At 43.7% G+C, this 18,991-nt stretch overlaps 2 protein-coding genes across 4 annotated transcripts; one reads left to right on the forward strand and one right to left on the reverse strand.

Moving 5' to 3' along the window:
• Positions 1-1,096: 1,096 nt before the first annotated feature.
• Positions 1,097-16,555, reverse strand: SDF4 (stromal cell derived factor 4). Of its 2 annotated transcripts, none has more exons than XM_086476024.1 (7): positions 16,290-16,555; positions 14,705-15,070; positions 9,390-9,526; positions 8,784-8,897; positions 5,415-5,573; positions 4,088-4,263; positions 1,097-2,467 (listed from the first exon to the last, which is right to left on the reverse strand). In XM_086476024.1, the coding sequence occupies exons 2-7, from the start codon at positions 15,010-15,012 to the stop codon at positions 2,291-2,293; spliced, it is 1,071 nt and encodes a 356-aa protein (XP_086332150.1). In that variant the 5' UTR covers positions 15,013-15,070; positions 16,290-16,555; the 3' UTR covers positions 1,097-2,290. The 2 variants fall into 2 exon arrangements, with proteins under 2 accessions (XP_086332150.1, XP_086332149.1); XM_086476023.1 differs by lacking the exon at positions 16,290-16,555 and adding an exon at positions 15,853-15,926.
• A 607-nt stretch (positions 16,556-17,162) lies between these two features.
• B3GALT6 (beta-1,3-galactosyltransferase 6) lies at positions 17,163-18,206 on the forward strand. 2 transcript variants are annotated; one of them, XM_086476261.1, is made up of 2 exons: positions 17,163-17,336; positions 17,382-18,206. In XM_086476261.1, exons 1-2 carry the CDS (start codon positions 17,163-17,165, stop codon positions 18,204-18,206), a joined length of 999 nt encoding a protein of 332 aa, XP_086332387.1. The 2 variants fall into 2 exon arrangements, with proteins under 2 accessions (XP_086332387.1, XP_009954215.2); XM_009955913.2 differs by having other exon boundaries at positions 17,163-18,206.
• The last annotated feature ends 785 nt before the right edge of the window (positions 18,207-18,991 follow it).

The following is an 18,991-nucleotide window of genomic DNA, read 5'->3' on the forward strand; positions in this document are numbered from 1 at the left end:
GGCAAAATTCTGCTATATACATTTAAACTGAAAACTCACAAAATACTACAGCTGTGATGATGAAGCCTCAGAGGAGGAAAGCTTCAGAGTGGTGAGTGGAACCACGCTATAGGTCAGAAATAAGAACTTGTTCTGCTTTTATTTAATATACATGTATTATTTTTGACTATAGATACTTATCCCAGATATCCCATACAAGCTTTTGAATTCTGGAAAGACAAACCACGTCCAGGAGATAGTAGCAGCACTCAGATACCAAGTCCTATTAACAGCAGGCAGATTGCCTGTGTACATGAAAAAAAACCAAACAAACCCAAAACAAAACCCACAAACATGGAACTCCTAATTAGTGCTTAATGAAAGGCTTTAAAGAAAAAGTCACTAATCCTTAGGGATTACAGGCAAGTAAGGGACCACCTATGGGAAAGGACCTACAAGAATCTGAGAAAGATTAAGTGCATATAAAGTACTTAAAGAATTTTAAAAAATAAATAAGTCTACAGACAAACTAGATTAGTTTTAACTTCTAAAACTGCAATAATTTTAACTTGTAAAATGGCAGGAATAACCTCGTGTACCTCCAAATCTCACCACGCAGTCCACTCTATCCTTACAGCTGTTAGTTAACACGTGATCCCGATTTCTGGCAGAGAAACACAGAACACATTAAGGTGCAGAACTCCACGCATACATTAAAAATTAACTTTTCACAGTTGTTCCTCAAGTTTCTGATTTATCAAGTGCGTGGCCAATACCGCAACAACACAGTTTAACGCCTCTGCAGCTGCTAGCGAACCGCTGCGTTACCTGGTGTTTTCCAAGGGATTCCATGCTCACATTATCAGAAGATTAAACTAAGACTGCATATCCATAATCTTTGCCTTACAGCTCTTTCAAAATCGTATTTTAATTTTTCTGTCCTCAAGAATTTCAGTTTTTCCCCACTCAGGGACAAACCTAAACACAGCAACATTTCCAAAGCATGGAGAAAAATATTTAATGAAAAAGAGAAATATGTATGTAAAAAGCCTTTGATACAAGCCATCGAACAAAAAAAAACCAAACACACCAAAAAAAGGGAATACTGAAACAGAAAACAGACAGCAATACTTGTATGTACATTATATTAAGAGAATAAATTTAATGAAATATAACATCTCACTTGGGTTTTCAGGCAACCCTTCAGAAAGAGGGATTTTTACAGTAAAGATGGAACAGAGTAAAAATAAGTTTTCTATTTTTGACAGTAGTGGATATGACCCTTGTGTTGCAAGACGCTTTCAGAGATTACCCAAAATCAGACCGATTAAAAAGCTTCCCAAGTGCCGACTGTACATTGCTCTGGCAAAAGCAGTTCAATAGCAAAGCCTGTACTTCCCCCCAGCTTCACCATTCATGAGCTCTTCAGCATCATTAATTTGCACAGAGGCAAGTAATTATACTAGTTTTAACAAGGAATTTTAGTGAAGTAGTAATCATACACCCAGGAAAATCCCACTGCTCTGTCCAACATCTTTATCCACAAAGAAACCTTTCCCACTGTTTCATTTTAGAACGACATTTGATTTTTTTAAGACATAAGCAATCTCAAGTCTCTCACATTCCCAGCGGAGTTGCAAACACGAGTCAGGCTATAACCACTTTTCTTTTTAAGTATACACAGAAGAGTTCCTCTGTAAGATTTAAAATCAAGTTCTTCCCCACAGCTCCTAAAGATAGCTCAGCAATAGAGGGAGAACTTGGATTAAATTCTCAACTATATGCAAGTAGGTTGAGATGCCTTGAGAGAAATACCGGAGGATTAGCCAATCAGTCTACGCACGGACATCCTCATGAGGCCAGAACACGCGTATTTGAATCACAATCCCCTTGACAAAAGCCAACATCTTTCAGTGTCATCTGTGATTTCCATGGATCAGCAGCTAGGAGGGCAACAAGAGTTAAATATTTAAGAAGCCTCCACCAAACAGGGTTAGCCAAAAGCAGCTGTAACTTCAGCTGGATTAACTGTACAAACCAGGGTGAACTCTAGCAGTCCAGCACCTGCCCCGTTATTTAAAGACCTTTTTTCCCCTCACACCAAAGGCAAGAGAGCCGTAGATCTTACGTATGGACGGAAGTATTTTTAAGTCTAGGACAATACGCTGTCAGCATAGAACACAGGTAGCAGCAAAGTAACTTTCTGTCTGTTTGGGGGTTGGATTTTTTTTTCTTTTGGGTTTTGGTGGGTGGGGTTTTTTTTTTTTTGAAAGCAAGAAAGTGCTTCAGAGCTCTGGAAAAGCGAGCAGGATCAGAACTCCTCATGGACGTTACGTGCATAGTCCATAAGCTTGCTGCCTGTGAAGTATTCGCTGTATTTCAGGATCTCCTCCAGCTCTAAGTGATGGTTTTGATTTTCATCTGCTACTGCTATCATTTGCTTCGCTTCATTTAGGGCATTGTATTCATTCATAGGATCCATATATTCCTAAAATGAGCAAGAAAATAGTTTTCAGTCACGAAGCACACACTTCCACACGTCAGAATTATGAACCTTAGCTCTGTGGGAGCTTCAGCAATTACGAGACCGACACAAGCCATCCCGAAGTGAACACAAGTCATGGAAAAAGGTGTTAGCACATTTTTTTAACAGGCTTACATCTCTCCCCTAGCTGTTCTTCCATGTACTGCTTCCTTGGCTGTTCTAACAGAAATCCAGATTTTCTCAGTTTATGCCAGTGTCTACAGTAAAAATATTTTTGACATTTCGGTTGCAAACTAAACTCACTATCAAACCTGGTGGTTTTCGCGAAGAAGTGCCAATTCAAAATTAAGAAGGGGCACACTATTGATCTCTATGACCTAAATTTTCTTGTTTCTGGAGATAACCTTTTTAGAACCTGTTCATTTTAGAACTTCCTTGTTCCATTTTAAACCACCAAGCAGACATGACGGAGGCCAGAAGTCTCAGAAACAAAAGCATTTTGCTCCTTCACCCCCCTTGAAATAGACGGAAAGTTTTCAAGCAGCGCACTTTAGTTCATGACACAGAAAACTCAAGATTATCTTCAATGTCTTCCCAGATGTGCCATGTATGTGCATGTGTCTATGTATGTATAGATATACAAAGACTTCACAGATAAAATACCCATTTTACAAACAAATTCTCTGTAAAAAGACTATTAATAGCCTGTGTCACAATATAACTGCTCATCCATACTGTCACCACCGCTCATACCCACCTATTTGCACACTGAAAAGGTTAGGAATTTTAACATCCATCCTGCCTCGGGAAGAAGACCAAAATTTTAGAGGTCCTCCTTTCACACTGCCTATGCTGCAGTTTGAACTCTGCTAGTCACAGTACATTCGTACATCCAGAAAGAAGAAAAAAAGAGCCAGAAATGAGCCACAAGTCTCCTCCATTGGCCACAAAACTGCCACAAATACAGGGTGCAAAATATTTCACGTTTGGTAGACTCTTCTGGAGACAGAATTATTAGCAAAAAGCCTTACTTCTGTAAACCAAAGTCCAAAAAGGCCACAAACTTGAATCCACACTTGCAAATAATAATTTCATGTTTAGTCTTTCAGTGTTTTTCTTTTTTTTAAAAAAAAAAAAAAGAAAAAGATCTCTGCTATTTTCTAAGCTACTGGGGCCCCATGGTTTGTTGGTCGTTGGGTTTCTTTGCTTTGTTTTATTTTTAGTTTGGTTTTTTTTTAAATGAATATATAGGCTGCCAGTTACTCCTTTTGTAACTGAAAGTATGACTCATTGTCCCATTAACCAGCACACCTAATGAAGTCTGTGACTTGCTTTCATGCGTTCCATATCCATACAAGAGTCTGTGACAAAAAAACCCTAAAAGTATACCTGTGAGTAACAGTTATGCTAGGAAAACTCCCCCTCCTCTTTAACAAAACGCATAACAAAATCTCCAAGCACTGAACAATGCTATAACCCAAAGTTTTGTAAAGTAGACACACATACTGTGCTGTTATTTCAACTATTTTTGGACTTCATATTCTCTAAAGCAGTTCCAATCCTGTATTTAAAAAACAACTATTTCTTTAAAGCACTAGAACTAACTCTTTGAGGCAGACTTACCTCCAGCTCTTCCATTGTGACAATACCATCGTGGTTAGCATCAATGACCTCCTCAAATTCCTTCCTTCTGTCTTTTACCCAGTCATCATCAATATCTTGAGCTTGCTGGTTCTCTACAGTACCAACAGGTAACGAAATGAACTCCGAAAGGGTCAGTTTCTTATCTCCGTCTTGATCTACAACAGAAGCATACAGCAACTGAAAAGTATCTGCGTCGTGCCCATTAAAAGTGAGAAATTCCTTCGTGTCAGAGGTGTCATTGGTACAGTCTACCCAGCTGCAGCAGCCCACAACTCTGACTCTAGCAGAGAAGTGACCGTTTATATCTTTGTTTAGCCAAAACCCCTCTGTATTATGGTACACAGACAATGTCTGAGAAGGCTAAGAAACATACACTCGTCAATATACTAAACAAAAAGAATTTTTCTGGACCTGAAGGACACACCAGGTGGCAAATCGCCTTTTTTTTTTTTTTCTCTCCAAGTTCTTGTTTATTTTTTCAACCATTACTGCAACAGAAATTTTCTTAGAGCTGTATCCAGCCTCCCCTTGTATTAGCATTCAGGTAAATTAACCCTCGTAAAAGACCGGGTACTAGAGTTGTTCTGTCTGTCCCTGTCACACACGCAAGTATCACTGGAAACTCTTCATATTTATCGAGCTAATAACTAGCAAAGTCACAGTTCTCTCTCTTCTTTTTGTGATCCAGGTGTACTAGCAGTTTTAAATATGCATCGCTATTGACTCAACAGAAAAAAAAAGTGTGTGCCAATACCTATGAATTTTTTTTTTTAAAAAAAACCACATTATTTTCTTAGAAACCTCAACCATGTCCTTCCACTTTCATGACTGTATGCCACAATTCTTACATGGCTGCTGTACTGGGGAAGTACAAAGCAATTAATGTCCTCCTCACAGAACATCCACATCAAGGTATTTTATAATATTTTACAATTCATCAAACCTTTTCTACTGTTGCTGCAGCAACCCGACAACGCAGCAGCACTTCAGTGCGAAGCACTGTCAGTGGATCTTCTTTGTACGGAGGACTCTGAGTATCTTTCCAACATATAACGCGCTGTTCCTTAACACCAGAGACTAAATTTAGCCTTGAGAGATGCACAGACAACTCCACGGAGATGCCAGCATCTGCACTAACAGGTTGTTTGTCTTACTCACCGTATTAGAAAAATGTGTAGAACAGAGCAAACAAGACGTGCCAGCACTTCATGCTGACCCAAGACAGTGCCACGACCTAACAACATCTACCCAGTGAAACGGTTTGCAAGTAAACTGCTCCCAAGAGATGTGTTTTCAAGTGGCATACCCAAATCTCGGATGATTTCTTTCACCATGAACTTCAGCATTCCCCTGCTGTGCTCTGGGTGAAGAAAGGACAAGAACTCTTCTTCATTCAACAACAAATCGGGAGGTGGGTTGTCAGCTTGGTACCACCGATCCTTCAGGTTATCCAACACCTCCTGTGCTAGAAATTTAAGAAAAAGATTTAAGCTATCCCGTTCCATCTATTTAAAGTTCTTAAAACATACCATCCATCCCCTGTTACCCAATTGTTTAAACAAGGATGATCTGTGAACCAGTTATTTTACAGTTCAACTCCCAGAGAAAGCAAGTGCTGAGGGGAAACAAAGTGTAATTAGTTTCACCTAGTTTGTGCTGAAACACTAGGAAAGACCCTTTAACCAAACAACTGAACTGAAAGTAGGAGATGAAAATAAAGATTTAGCTACACCTGTATCAAAACTTCAACGTATCAAGCAAAAAGCATTGCCCTAGCAGCATCGTTAGCTCCTTCTGGTAGGAGGTATGAATAATCCAACTTTGTTCAGTACTTGTTGTTCTCCTTTCTTATTTTCATATTTTGAAGCCCACTATCAACAGAAATCTTTCATCTGCCTGAGTAGCAGCAGTGCCTTTCTTCTGAATGAATCATTTTTGTTTCCTACTTCAAACCAGTCCCGTGCACTGAACTAGCCAAAACATTCTTCAAATTAAAAACATCCTTCAGATTCACTATCTCCACGCACCGCTGTGTGACACACGCTGGTTAACAGCACTACACAGCTTTATCCTACTCTCCAGCACTTCTAAGCCTACTGCAGTAAGAAAAGACTCTTCACCAACACAGCGGTTCCAACCACGATCAAAGGGACACATTTTTTTACTCCGATGTTACAACATTCAACTTTTCTTATTTCAACTTTGCATTTCTTCATGTAACATGATCTAAACCAAAACTAGTTGTAGTATTGTTTCAACCTCTTCAGGGACGTTCAAGCTCACAGGATTTGAGTGAACAAAATGGCACAGTGACCTACCACCAAGTGATATTATCACACTTCATGCCATTTTAAGTGCAGAGGGTTTTTTGTCCAGCCACACCACAATTCCAGGTAGCACCCTCACCCTCCACAAAGCTACACATACAAATTAAGCTTAAGAACTGTATTAAACAGATTATAACAAAGAAAAAAATCAAAGCCTAGTTTTTACAGCAATACATTTCAATGGACAGCTGCCCTTTACAAGGCACGTAACTGAAAAGGCAGCATAAGCAAAGCCGTAAAGCCGAGCACGAGGAAGGCTACAAAGAGACTTCAGCCCTGCTTCTGCTCCTCCCTTCTTTCCTTCACCCTCTCAAGGGCTCAGAATTTAAGCAGCACCTACCCACAGAGAACTTACATCCTTAGACTCAGACATATCATCCAGTATTTCAGTCTAAAAATGTGATTTGTTGGAACGGTGAGATATTCAGGAGGGTAGCTCTACACAAGAAAGTTTGGAAACATCAAGCACCAAGAAACACATTTAGTCTTCAGTTACTTAAGGACACAAGTACTTATTACTCCTTTTAGCTACTTTGTCTATTCTGTATCAGAAAGCATTCTGACTTCAGACCTAAACCCTGCATAGATATCACTATAATTTAATAAAGGGAAATATTTTTGCTGCAAGGAGCAAGGCCAAGTTGAAGTATGTGTGTACAAACAGATATATCGGCACCAAACCACTTTACACTTCCACTTCTTTCATTTCATCTTAGTCCAGACAGACATCGCTTTTTCAGTGAATTTTTCCTAAACTCAACTCAGAATCACAATTTGTACATGACTTTCTGCTAAAACCATGCATCTGATTCAAAGAAAAAAAAAAAAAAACAACACACCCTGCAACACACAGCGCGAGTATTACGTGCACCTAGTGGTCCTGAACATAACCAAACAGGAAAACACCACCTGTAGAGAGTATTCTTTTTCTGGTGTAGGCATTTTCTGAATGACACACTGGAAAAAATACTGTCTGTAGCATACCCTGCTATCGGCAAAATACAGTAACACACACAAATCTGAAGCATTTGCTTTTCACAAATTTCAAAAACACTCTTGAAAGACTAGTCTTCAGATAATAAACTCATTTAATTAACTGTCTTAAATGGGTCCTGCGTGCTTTTGGTTGTTGAGTTACAGAGGGGAAAAAAACCCCAACAGTCACATCTACATTTTTGAACCGCTAGTTGCAATTAAAAGGTAAGTCTTCAGGGACTGTTCTTTTGTGAAGAGTAAAGAAAACCTTCAGTCTTAATACGAATCTTAGGGCAAGATTGTAAATGGCAAGCTCTAGTTGTACCGAGGACACAAATAAACACAGAATAACCAAATCACTTGCTTATGGGTTTCCAGCGTAGCCAACCCCAAGTGTTAGGAGTCACAAGGCAATCGCCCCTTGCCTGCCTTTCTTACTCAGTCTTCAAGGAAACCCAGCCGTCGGCCACCAGTTGAAACTGTCGCTACCTGCTTAAGTTCAGTGAAGCTGAGTCCCTAGTTGTGGCCTGGCATCCCAACTGCAGCGTGCTTCCGCGCAAGACTCGGAACAGGCCTCAAGATCCACACATTCAGTTCTTTTTTTCTTATACAGACCCAAAAAGAGCACTTTTACACGGCACTAGAGTATGAAAATAAGCTTTGCCTATCACCCTCAGGAAGCGGTAGATCACTAATTTCATTTTCCCAAACAAGGCTGGTTACCTAGGTAGAAAAATGATTATGTGCACACTTCCCTTATTCAGCAAATCTTTTATCTGATGAGCATTCCTGTAAACTGCAGTTAACCACACTGCCGTAGAACGCGCTGCACAGGTATTTTCCCCGCCATAAAATTCAGAGGCCCGCTTTGCATTTTAGTTGCTTTTTGATAAATGGAAAATATAACATAACCCACTTTTAAATGACTAATTCCTGCAAGGAAAGGCTAAGGCTTTGTATTTTACTTAACAGTAAATTTAAACACTTTTTAGATGGGGGGGGGAGTGGGGAGATTACTCTGTTCAGAGTTGCCACGTTTATACCAAGCCAGATTCAAATGAAAGTTTCAGAAGTAACAAGGAAGAAATGCTCAATCTCACCAACCTAAAGAATCAATCTCTCTCTCTCTACAGAGAACTCAGATGAAACACAACACAATTGTTAGGCAACCTTCTACTATTAACTTCCAGCGTGCTTTGCAGGGCCTAAGCACGTACCGAAAACACTCATCTTGCATTAAGAACAGGTTTGACATTCAGGTTTTAGAAAAACAGAAGAAAAACAGATGCACACCAACAGCCTGCACTTGCACACCAACAGCCTGCACTTGCACACCAACAGCCTGCACTTGCACACCAACAGCCTGCACTTACTTTCTTCATCTATTTTCAGCTCTTCGTTGTTTCTGATCTTCTCCGCAATCTCTTTTTCGTTAAAGCCCTTACTTGCCAAAAATTTTATTTTATATTCATCCCAGGACACATGGCCTGTAAAGAAAGAGCCGTATTTCAGACGTGACATCGTATGGTTAAATGATGAACTTTTGGTCTCGTTACTTAAAATGGTATGAGCAAAAATCTTCTGGTTCAGCACAACAGCCCTCGCAGCAAGCTTCATGAATGGCAACATGAAAACTACCACGTGTTCCACTTTTATGTTTCTTTGGACCAGTCAGGCCTTGTGAAAATAACCTCTTTATGTCACCGTCCTCACCCCATCCCTGGCAAAGCCACTTAACCTGTTACAATTTCCCGTGACCACAAGTGAAATAACAGAGCAGTCACCCCAGAACTGCCACGCTGACTGGAGCACGTTACTTCGCTCTGTTGTCCTCTGGGTGGGTCAAACCCCTTGTGTTTACACGCAGTCCAAATGAACCTGGATTTTTGTCACAGCACATCTGAAGAGCAGCCAGTAGGTTTGGCTGCTGGCAACTGACTTCAGATGTCATCAGGAGACGGAGGGATCGTTCACCTTACCATCACCATCAGGGTCCACAGCTCGGAAGTGCATTTTATTCTCTTCCACAGCTTCCTGGAAATGTTCGTCTGTCTTTTCCATGATCCAGCGCTGCATCTCTTTCGCACCTATCTTTTTATCATTATTTATATCCACCCTGTGGATGAAGAGCAAACAAGATTTAGATTTAGGGACTGGGGGGGGCGGGGGGGGGGGGTAGAGTTGTACTATATTTTTAGATTCTAAATTCATTACTTTATTCACAACAACAAGCACAGTTTGCTACAGAAAAGGGCATGTTTATAACCCTCCGAGAAGTTGTACATTCTTTGAACTACAGAGTAAACAACTAGCAAGTTAGCCATTGATTTCACACTTAAATTTAAGTAACTACAGCATCTAGGTTACTGCTCAGTGAAAAATATTCAGCCACGCTTCGCTTTGCTGTAAGTGAACTCGTTTCAATATTATGTTTTTGAGGAAATTTTTTAAGTAGAGGAAACTACAAATACATCACTCATGGCACATTAGCTCATTTCTTATTGGTTCAGAATCGTCAACTGCCAGCTGGTGCAGATTTTCACTACTTTGAAAAACTTCTTCTCTAACATTCTCTCAGAGCATTAACTCCCCCTCAATACCTTAAAAGTTCTGCACCTACATTTGTTCTCCATTAGGTTTCCGAGTTTTCAGGCTGACTTTGCTTTGCCAAAGGATATGCTCGTACTCGGTGCTATCGAGCTACAGAATCAAACTTTTTCTACCGGACTAAAATTGTCAGTAAACATCCAATCTGACAACCCACTGTTCTCCTTAACATACCACCAATACTGCCATACCATCGATTCCACACCATCGCTTCATTGAAAAAGGAGTTAATATAAAAATTACACTTACAAGAACAAATACAAAAGCAATAACATGCCCCTTCAAGGTTTTTTTGAGCATATCATTAAGTATTTATCCAAAACAGACATAACGATATTTAAAACTGAAAGGACATCGCTAACATTTAGGAGGCAGGATTCTATTTAAAGCATACCAAAACCACTCTTGTTCAATTAAAAAAAAAAACCCAACAAAGAAAAACACAACAAAAAAAAACCCCAGCTTGACTCTGGCTTTTTTATCTGTTTGTATCACTGTCTTAACAGCAGTGAAGTGTTATCATTGAAACTCAAGTTATTAAATACGTGATTTGCCTTTAAATGTCAACTAAATGTTAAAAGCTTAAGCCAAATAAACAACCCTAGCACCTGATCTTCTACAACACTTAGCTGTATTAATTCAGCATTAGTGGTTTTAAGTATGGTATCACCTCTTTCCACATTATATACGCCCAGGCTGAGCATTAGCAACTTTTCAGTGTCAGTGGTAAGACCAGTAAAACGATCACGTTCCACTCACGCCACCTTGCACTCACCAGACGAACAAGTGTGGGGTTTGATACGGACTAGGTACTATCAAAAATGAGAAGGGAAAACAAAGCATTTTCCTCTCAACATTTAACATTCTAGTTTCCTTAGATCAAAGCTATCAAACTTACTACTTCCAAGCTGTACTTTCCATCTAAATCACATTGTAACTACGGAGAAGGGTGACAAACATCCCATTCACTGCTCTTCTAGCTCATAAAAGTCACCTTCATTCTGCTACCACAGTTCACACAAAGTCTCCAACGACTCAGATTTTCAGGAGCTAACAGGCACCCACTGTACAAGATGGGCTGAAATCCTTTCAGTGTCTATAAAGAGCACTTTGCTTTTGAGAGGAATATTTACAACTGTACGATATATAAGGTACAGTCCTGCTAAGGCAATAAAAACAAGGCTGTCCATGCTTCCTCAGATAACTCTCATTCAGAATGGGCTACAGAAAAGAAACCAACACAAAGCCCTTCTTTATGTGGTAGGAGGTACACAAAATTTATTAGATGTATATTAAATACAGAGGTTATGAAAAACACAAATCAAGGTGCGCACACTACTTAATGGCACAGAGCACGAACAGTTTTTTTTAACTCAAGAATATAAACCTGTAATCTAAACTGAAGATATCAAACCAGGGAAGCTTAAAACATCCCCTCTCCTCATACTCTATTCTACCTGCTGCTGGTCAACATTGGCTGTCACTACCAGCATCCTCCCACCACAGACAGAATGCACACCAGTACTGTGTCAGGCTGTGAGACAAACCTGAAAGCAAGGGGGCGTGGATCCTGCCCGGTGTGCAGCTGGAACACCAACACTCACAGCTCTATGGTCAGAGCACTACACTTACAAGCGTTGTGGGAGTCTGAACAAGTTCTGCTTCAGGAAAGGATAAGTTTATGACACTTAAACACGGGGAAAAGAACACCAAAACCTCTGTACACAGTTAGCAGAAGGTGTATTAACAGAAGCCTGTGACCTGATGAATGACCATCAAGGCGGGGCTAACCGAAAGATTTTAAAATTGAAATCACAACTAGAGCTGCCACTAAATAGTTGAAAACATCAGCAAAGTGCAAAGGCTAGAAGGCTACTCAACCTTCAAACTCAGGGGTAACTCCATCAGCACAAAAACACCCTGCACAGCACAGAAAGCCACACACATGACATTCTTCTGCACTTGGATTTACCAGCTTTGCTCAGGACAGGTAATTTAATTCAGAAGAAAACTGGTCCTTAGAAGCGAGGCTCACCTAACCGCATTCTAGTACCCAATGCCCTCGATCTAGCAAAATTAGTGTCACCACAAACACACTTGACTTGTATCACCTCTTTCCACATTATATACGCCCAGGCTGAGCATTAGCAACTTTTCAGTGTCAGTGGTAAGACCAGTAAAACGATCACGTTCCACTCACGCCACCTTGCACTCACCAGACGAACAAGTGTGGGGTTTGATGTGGACTAGGTACTATCAAAAATGAGAAGGGAAAACAAAGCATTTTCCTCTCAACATTTAACATTCTAGTTTCCTTAGATCAGTATCATTCCTCCTTCCCTCCCATCAACGCCCACCTACGCAAGCTAAACCACACCACACAGCAAAAGAATTTTCTATAGATTCCAGGCTCACTTAAACTATTTAAATGGAGAATACAGCAAGTGGTTTTTTGGCAATTATGAGAAGTACAAAAAGGAAGGATGTCGAGTGAGCCCCTCTCACAGCGTTTCTTGACATGAAGGTACCTGAACACTCAGCCTTGGCAGGGGAAGATGACCAAAAAGACACACCCAGGATTTTCTGCACCATGCCCTAATTTCATAGGGCAAAGTACCGGTTAACTTGTAAAAACAAAAAAACCCACTTCTGCAGACAAGCAAGGTTTGTCCTCCCAGTAAAGAGTGACTTCAGAAACTGAAATACAACATTATGAAATGTTCTTTCAGTCACACATCGCTCGCTTGCATAGAAAAAACACGGTTTGGGGAGCTTTTCTTCCATGTTTCACTTTATTTTCAGTAACCCTATTAGACAATAATGTATGCTTTGAACTGACTACTGTGTATCTCACTGGCACGCCACAGAATCTCAGCTGTCATTAATTAAAAATATGTTGTGTGTTTTCTTTACATCTTCAAAGAAAGTATTTCCAAAGCATCTGGAAGCCTGTGACTTACCAGCTTTTCACAGAAGTTCACGGTATTTCTCTCTTCACTCAGCCTTGAAGAGTATGTCTAGAAAGCAACACATTCCTCACAATGTTTTTCTACATTTCTAATCTGATCATCTGAGGGAATGTAATTTTAACTAAGCACCTGAGTGAAGACGATGTGGAATCCAATTGCTTTAAGCTTCCTAAGACAACCTCTTTCGTAACAGCCAGGCAGAAATGAACGGAGTCTGAAATTCGTGCATGACAATTTACTAACCACCACTGAACGTTTCCAATAAACATACAGCAATAAAGAAAATGAAAGCAATAAAGAAAATGAAAGCTTCTAAGCACAATCTTAATATTTGTAGATATCCTACCAATGAGGTGAGTGGTCTGAATAGCAGACACAGTAATAAAGGATTCTACTCTGAATGAAAAAGGCACTCAGGTTTGTCTAGGTGCTTTAGCTGCCTTTACTCTTGACAACAACAGGAAAAAAAAACCCACTCCAATGTTGTTATTGATATTTTTTCCTTGTTACTGAAAAGGTTGCAGAAAAAAAGCTCTGTTAAGCCTTCTCATTTTATCTCTAGTATCCCCACACTATCATCAGCACTAAGAGCACCAATGTAACTTAATCTGTTCTGATAAAATTAATCCCCCCCTTGCAAAAATGCGAATAAAGCCCATTCTGCCATCTAGCGTCTGAAAGAACGCCCTGGATTTGAGTTCCACTTCCATTATGTTTTCTGACCTCCAAACACCTGAGTTTAGCAGCTGACACAAACCTCACCTAGCACAAGTGCTTTACACCGAGTAAAGAGCTAGATGAAGTTTTCAAAAAGGCTACAGAAGAAAAATTTTATTTTTTCTTCTCTTGTTTCGTTCCTATTCTCTTTTTCTAAATTCTGAGGAGCTAAGTGTTTCGTTAACCACACTGCTAACTTAATGAAGAAAGCTGTCATGCCGATTTCTGAATTCTTGGTATGTGCAATTAGACATAATTATTTTTAACCTTCACGTATTTCATTTGAAACACCCGCATTTTAGACACCTGGCATCTACTAGGAAGTTTCAGGAACAAAAAGCACTGTTTGTTTACCACAATCTTACCCCCATTGTCTCTCTGTCCCTCCCCTTCCAATTTTACCATTGCCTTTCCAGTGGCTCTCTGCAGTAATTTGCAGAAGTCACAAGAGAACCAAACCCAAAATCCGTACGGAATATAAGACCAAACAATAAATAAGAAACTTAAGACTGCCATCCAAAACTAAACTTACAGCAAGCACTAGAGCACACTACTGCTGGAACAAAACCGCAACAAACTCCCACCCTCCCAGTTCATTGCATGGGCATCCCACCACTCAGGAAGCCCCTCTGATCAAATTCCTTGATCCGAGACACAAGTGTGACTGATTATTTATTGAGCCAGGAAACCAGGTAAAAGTAATATTAATTCTCACACCTCAGGAGGCTCAGTAGGTTTTTTCACATAGAAACGGTATGTTTTGTCAAAACTTTTACTAGAGCACAGCACCACTCCTGCATACTGATCGTGACTCTCAACACGGGCATTCTCACTCCTGAGCACGGTTTATACAGGTACGTTAATACCTTAATAACGTGAACACAGTATGATGCTTTCCCCCTCATCATTACAATTTTTAAATACGACAGAAAAAATTGCCAATTTTACCCTAAAGATCAGAGAAAGAGGCTGCACTGTTCTTGGCAATGTAGATAACTCACTTTGAAAAGATGACCATGAGCTTCTTCCTGTTTTTCCTGGGTTCTGAATCTTCCTCAAACTCTTCCATCTCTTTTCCTAGAAAAACTTCTTGATGAAATTCTTTGTTCAGATGTCCGTCCATCTCCATTTTGACCCCGTTCAAGTGATCTGGGGGCAAGATCTCATTCTCATCTTTACTGTCAGCTGGCTTTTCTTTGAGGGCTGAATTATTTGCAGGCCTTGCATAAACATCCATTAGAAGAAATATAAACAGAAGGGACAAATACAGAGATCCCAAACTGCAGAGAAAGGCCTGTCTTGACATCATTTCTTCCTTTTTATTCAAAGTATTGGCTGATTAAATTACTGTGAACGGATTAAATGATCTAGAAACAAAAAGGGAAAAAACACATTCAAATTAAACTCTAGAACATCTGTTGCTAATGTCTCCTGAAATTCAGAAGAACCTACACATACGGACACAAACGTTTGCTGTGAAAGAATAAAAAACCTGTCAAATAAAAACATGACAGGAAATTAATCTGTGTCAGTTTTCAGTCTGCACAGCTGTAACATCTGCCAGAGGACGCTGGAAGAGAATGTCCTTTAAATGGCCTAGTTCTGCTGTGAAAACTGTCTTCAGGTGCCGCAGCACGAGCTGACCTGACAACTGAAACCCAACCACTGACCGAGAAGTCAACCCAGCACACGAAGCACTTACTGTCCCACTGTAAGCTCAGCTCGGGCAACGACAGCCACGCCAGCACAACAGCTGACCAGAGATCTCTTTAGAAAGGCTGAAAGCTGTAAAAGGTCTTTTTTTTGGGAAGAGGGAAATACGATGAGAAATAGCGTAGCGTGAAGCGTTGCTGGAAACACACGGGAAAGAGCCGGCAGGAAAAGCAGCCCCAGGGGCGGAGCTGTCAGGACCTGCTGGCTGATGAAAATCGCTCCCACAGACGAGTTCGCAAACCGCAGGGACAGGGAGAAGAATCGCACCGGGAGCGCAAAACCCACAGGCCCGCCAGGCACAGCCGAACCCTGGGCAGGGAGCACCCGCCCAGCCCGCGGCACAAGTCACGGACCCTCCACCGGACAGCGGGGGGGGGGGGGAAGCCCAGCCGGGGCTGCCCCCCAGCCCGCTCCAGCAAGGGCCAGACGCACTCACCGAGAGCTCCGGGACGCCGCCCGGGGTCCCTGCCTTGCAGGAGGGGGACGCAGCCTCCCAGAACCGTGACAGGCCGCGGAGGAGGCCAGCCCGGGCCTCGCTGCCCCGCTCCCCCTGCGGGCCTCGGCGGCTGCTGGCGGAAGGACGTCGGCCGGCGCGGAGGACCCCGAGCCCACTCCCGCCCCGGCGGCACGGGCGGAGGGAGGAGAGCGGGCCGGGCCGCGGCTGCGGCTGCGTAGGAACTTCGTCAAAACGCAGGGCGTGCGTGAGGGGCGCGGGGGCGGCCATCTTGGAGTAGGGCAGCAAAGCGCCCTGTGCCCCTCCCGGCAGCCATTTTCTCTCCCAGAGGGCAGCGCCGTGCGGTTGCCGTGACCCGGGAAGGAAAAACTCCCAGTGTTTAAAAATTCGGGCTTATTTTTCCAGGTGCTCTTCCTTACCTCAATTAATAATAAAGCAGACCTTCTCCAAGCGTGAAGGAACCTTTTTAATTCCTTGTCAGGTCCGGTTTAATTCCCTGTCAGGTTCTTTTTCCCAGCTATACGTACATCTCCGGCTTTATGCTTATCGGCTTCGCATGGGAGCCCTTAAAATACCGCCTTTTGTACGTAGCGCGCCGCTACCAACCCTTACGGCGTCAGAACAACGGCTGGCTGGCCAACACACACGACTGCTTCCACAGGACTATGTGCCACAACGAGGCAGCACCGCCACGCACCACAGCCCCCAGCACGCCTGGAAGCACAGCCAGCCGAGGCGCAATCCCTCCCTCATCGGCGCTTTCCCGCGGCTTCCCTTTGCCCTGACCCCTCCCCAGAGCTGCCGGCGCGGCGCAGCACCGCGCCCGCAACCAAAATGGCCGCGCGCCGGCCTCGCGTTGCCCTGTTGCAAGATGGCCGCCGCAAAGGCGCCGTCGTGTGCGGTCAGGTGGTGCAAGGCGCGGCCACTCCTCCTGCCCCTTCCCCCCACAAGGCAAGCGGCGGGGGAAGCGGCGGCCGCTGCGCACGCCGAGCCCGCGGTACCGGAGGCCCAGCAGGCGGGCGGGGCCGGGGCCGCTCCTCCTCCCGGCCTGGCCCGGCGCTTCCCCGAGGAGAAGGGGAAAAGGCAAGGAAGGAGACATGAAACCACCTCTGAGGGACGGCGAAGCGCGGTGAGGGTTCCCACAGGAAGCTTGTCCCCTCTCGGTGCCCGTAAGCCGTTCCCACCTACCGGGGGCGAGGCTCTTGCCGTTCCCGCCTAAACCCGCGGGGGCGGGGCCTGGAGGGGAGGGGCCGCAGCCGGGCCCCCGCTCGCCCCGTCGAGGCCCAGCGGCCATGAAGCTGCTGCGCCTGCTGTGCCGCCACAAGACGGCCCTGGGCCTGGGCGGCCTGTCGCTCTTCGCCGTCGTCCTGCTTTACCTGGCCAAGTGCACCTCCGAGGGCCTCCGGCCTCTGCCAGCCCCCCGCGGGCTCCCGCACAACCAGCCCGCGGCCCTGCCGCCGCGGGGTGCCAGGGGGCCGCATCCCCCCGCGGCCCCGGCGGCCTCCCCGGAGGAGAACGCCTTCCTGGCCGTGCTCATTACGAGCGGCCCCAAGTACAGCGAGCGGCGCAGCATCATCCGCAGCACGTGGCTCTCGGCCGCCGGGCGCTCCCCCCACGACGACGTCTGGAGCCGCTTTGTGATCGGCACGGCGGGGCTGGGGGCCGAGGAGCTGCGTAGCCTGGAGCTGGAGCAAAGCAGGCACAGAGACCTCCTCCTTCTGCCAGAGCTGCGGGATTCGTACGAGAACCTGACGGCTAAAGTCCTGGCCACCTACGTCTGGCTGGATCTGAACCTGGACTTCCAGTTTGCCCTGAAGGCTGACGACGATACCTTCGTACGCTTGGATGTGCTCGTCGAGGAGCTGAGAGCCAAGGAGCCACGTCGACTCTACTGGGGCTTCTTCTCCGGCCGCGGTCGAGTGAAATCTGGCGGCAAATGGAAAGAGAGCGCCTGGGTGCTCTGTGACTACTATCTGCCGTATGCTCTGGGTGGTGGTTACGTGATTTCTGCGGATCTGGTGCGCTATTTGCGTCTTAGCAGGGACTACCTGAACATGTGGCAGAGTGAGGATGTCTCCCTGGGGGTGTGGCTGGCTCCCATTGACGTGAAGAGAGTGCACGACCCTCGTTTTGACACTGAGTATAAGTCACGAGGTTGCAACAATAAGTACATAGTAACTCATAAGCAAAGCATCGAGGACATGCTGGAAAAGCACCAGACCCTGGCTAAAGAAGGAAAGCTCTGTAAGGAGGAGGTTAAGCTCCGGCTTTCCTACATGTATGACTGGGGAGTGCCTCCTTCACAGTGTTGCCAAAGGAAGGATGGCATCCCGTGAAAGTCCGAGGAAGGAAAAGGCGGAATGTTGATGGACTCTCTGAGCTTGGTTTCTATTACTTGGGGAAAACCCCGGTGAATAGGGCTTAAAAATTACTCAAAAGTATTTGCACGATTCGTTATGTCACGATCAATGAAACCCTGAAACTCCTAAGAGCTACTAATGTGGCATGATGTAGAGATGTTTCAAAAAAAAAAAAAAAAAGAAACAGATGACAAAAAGCATGGAAAGGCTCATGTGACAGGATTGAAGGCAAACAATAGGTTGCAAAATACGGATAGAACAGAAAATTGGAGGGAGATAACTTGAATGAAAAGTTGCTGGAATGTTTTTAACAGATTCCAAGATGTATTTGCTAAAGATCGTGACAGGCCTTTATGCTATCTATAAGATTGTGAAACCAGCATCTGCTGTTTATTTCTTGGTGAGGAAGAAGTGTCAGTTTGGCAGGGTTTGAATATTCTAATGGGGCCACAAATCAGCTGCTGTTGCCACTGGGAGCAGGTGACTGGTTATCGACACAAGCAGTCAAGTCAAGGTAACGATTTTTACCGAAGATATTTGTGTTGGAGCAGGGAGAGAGTCTGTTCTTTGGCGAGTGCTCCGATTTACAAGAGTGGAAGTGTTGGACCTTCTGTGTAACTTGTCTGTAAGCTTTTCTTTGTTTTAAAGACATCATGTACATAATTATCCGGCAGCTATGGAGTAAGTCTGTGTTTAGAAAGGTGGATGAGTTACGGTATTTGGCAGATAGAGATTATTTTATCGGGGGGGCAAACAGTTAC

Source organism: Leptosomus discolor, chromosome 20 (assembly GCF_034619465.1).
Source record: "Leptosomus discolor isolate bLepDis1 chromosome 20, bLepDis1.hap2, whole genome shotgun sequence".
NCBI classification, from domain to species: domain Eukaryota; kingdom Metazoa; phylum Chordata; class Aves; order Leptosomiformes; family Leptosomidae; genus Leptosomus; species Leptosomus discolor.

Coding starts and splice junctions, on each gene's coding strand:
- SDF4 (XM_086476024.1), bottom strand. CDS start 15,012: ATGATGTCAAGACAGGCCTTTCTCTGCAGTTTGGGATCTCTGTATTTG. Junction 9,527..14,704: donor CTCATGGTCATCTTTTCAAA/GTGAGTTATCTA, acceptor CTTCATCCACAG/GGTGGATATAAATAATGATA. Junction 2,468..4,087: donor TCACAATGGAAGAGCTGGAG/GTAAGTCTGCCT, acceptor TGCTCATTTTAG/GAATATATGGATCCTATGAA.
- B3GALT6 (XM_009955913.2), top strand. CDS start 17,163: ATGAAGCTGCTGCGCCTGCTGTGCCGCCACAAGACGGCCCTGGGCCTG.